Source organism: Penaeus vannamei, chromosome 13 (genome assembly GCF_042767895.1).
Source record: "Penaeus vannamei isolate JL-2024 chromosome 13, ASM4276789v1, whole genome shotgun sequence".
NCBI lineage: Eukaryota > Metazoa > Arthropoda > Malacostraca > Decapoda > Penaeidae > Penaeus > Penaeus vannamei.
Window position 1 is genome coordinate 6,483,752 of NC_091561.1, and position 2,500 is coordinate 6,486,251.

Here is a 2,500-nt window from a genome sequence, read left to right on the forward strand (position 1 = left end):
ATGTGTATGTGCATTTCTTTGTCTGTGTATACATATGCAAAACTATGTGGATAGATTTCATGACTGATATGTAATTATTCACATATTCACACATATGAGTATTAACATGCAAGCATAATTTTGTCTTATCAGGACATTGGAATACCTCAATTACTTGGACGAATAGCTAAACCGGTGTGTGTATTTTTGCCTGTAACATTACTTGTGTTTTTGACGCAACACGATGTGTTAATTTATTTCGTTAACTGTGCGTGTAATCAAATAAAGTCCAATAGAAAGCAAACTCAAACGACATGAAGTGAGAGATGGTTCAAGTTTACTTCAGGATAATAATGTATGAAGGTAAGGTGAAGGTTGCGCCTGTGTGGCTGTGGAGCGTGGGCCGTGTCTGGTCCTTGTCTGTAGCAAGGCCGGTCTGGACTATATAAGATCAGATGACTTTGTCTCAGGCACCAGTAATCACTGAGCCATCATCATGAAGTTCGTAAGTAGCTCATGGTGGAGTAATACATTATATTCATCTTATTCACTCGTTTAACCGTAGTATTGTCTGAATACATTAGGAAACTAAGAATCCACTGGCATTAATGACAACAGATACATTCAAGGAAATGTGTAAAAACACTAGCCCACTGCTTTCCTATGGCCCTTTATAACATCCAGTACCTCTTATGATCACAGCTGATCCTCGCTTGTGTCGCCGCCGTGGCAGTCGCCGCCCCTCAGTACAGCTACGATGGTCCTCGTGCTGTGTCCAGTGAGGAGCGCGAGTTCGTGCCAATCCTCAAGGACGACCGCGTCCACGAGGAAGATGGAACTTACAACTTCGACTTCGAAACTGCCAACGGCATCAGCTTCTCCCAGGCTGGATCCCCTGACGGTGATGAGGACGCTGTGATCAAGGCCGGAGAATATTCGTGAGTATTGCGGAAATTTGTACCTCTTTATTACAGTTACATTGGCTTCATTAATATTTTTTCTGTATTATTTCGATGTGTTCTAAGTTGCCAACTGGAATGTTACAGGTACACTGCTCCTGATGGCACTGAAATCCATCTCACCTACGTGGCTGACGAGAACGGCTTCCAGCCTCAGGGTGACCATCTCCCAGTGGCTCCCGAGTTCCCCCACCCGATCCCTCAGTTCGTCCTCGACCAGATCGCCTTTGCCGCCGAGGAGGACCGCAAGCGCTCCCGCAGTGACAACTCCAATGAAATTTCAGGTCTCTACGGACACCCCAACTAAACTATGATATAAACAATGTATTTATTCTATTTATGATTAAAATAGAATGTCTATCTAATCTATTGTATTAGTCAACCTTAAATACATGACCCTACACCAAGATACATCTCCAAAAATATACACAAGGGCGCATAGCCTTTGCTACCAAATGCTTACAAAAAAAAGAAAGCTACGCTATTAGTTCTCTAGTATCTATAGATATCAATTTATCTTACCTGAACATACACAGGCAATTTCTTTCAATAGGTTGCTGCTTTTGTTTTTGTTTTTGCCTACCCTTCTTGGATGTGAGGGTTCGAATCATGAAAAATAAGACTTTAAACATATCATGACAATACTGCTATAATAAGAAATTCCAAAGAGAAGAAGATATATCATTATGGGATGTAATTAGTACAAAGCATGTAATCATTACAAGATATAGAGAGATAAATAGACAGATATAGAAATACTATTTATATCTACTTAATGTGCCTGTCTATAAAAAGCAATAAACCATTGTAATTACAACTGAATCTGCCTGAAAATGAACTACACTCGACTCAGTGTGTCAGTTGAACTACAGCTGCCTCAGCACATCAACTGAACTACAACCACCTCAACGTGTCCATTGGAGTAGAACTGTCTCAGCCTGTCAGTAAAACTTCAACAGACGTAGCATAGCAACAATACTAAACCAGAGTAGTTCACCCAAGATAACTCGTGCCAAACATGTTCTAAACAAACCAACAAAGAGAAGGGAAATACTTTATACCACAGACCTTTTCGGTGAATTGAGGAAATAGCACAGCGGTATACTCTTCCATTTGTTTCATTTCATAGACGTTCCTGCCTTCCTTTCTTTCTTCTTTTTTTGTCCCTATCAACATATATATATATATGTATATATATATACATAAATATATATATATATATATATATATATATTAATCGTTTGAATTTATTTATGGACCTCAGGTATTCAATCCTCACATGATTTTGCATCATTTGCTCTGGCTTAACACCGTGAATAGAGTCCGTTTATGAACCACAGGTCTTGTGTTCTGTGCCAATGGCTGGTTGTTTCAGTAAAATGTCGTTCTTAATATTTTCACTTGTCGAAACATTGTTTACCACCAGTAGTGTTTAGTGAATCACGACACAAAAAAACCCTTAGTGGACATTTGCGTGTGCTTCTATATGCATGCACACACACATATATATATATATACACAAATATGTATACATATATCATATACACAGGCATGTATATTAA

The 2,500-nt window shown here is 39.0% G+C and overlaps 1 protein-coding gene across 2 annotated transcripts in view; it reads left to right on the forward strand.

Moving 5' to 3' along the window:
- Positions 1 to 1,283, forward strand: part of LOC113830179 (cuticle protein AMP1A-like) — a 122,797-nt gene extending 121,514 nt beyond the window's left edge. The window contains exons 1-3 of one of the 2 annotated variants that reach the window (XM_070128784.1): positions 449 to 484; positions 682 to 917; positions 1,026 to 1,283. In XM_070128784.1, coding sequence (XP_069984885.1) covers positions 476 to 484; positions 682 to 917; positions 1,026 to 1,245 — 465 coding nt within the window. In that variant the 5' untranslated portion in view covers positions 449 to 475 and the 3' untranslated portion in view covers positions 1,246 to 1,283. Of the gene's footprint in view, positions 1 to 448; positions 485 to 681; positions 918 to 1,025 lie in introns of those variants that run through there. The other variant, XM_070128783.1, reaches the window with a different exon arrangement.
- Positions 1,284 to 2,500: the final 1,217 nt, after the last annotated feature.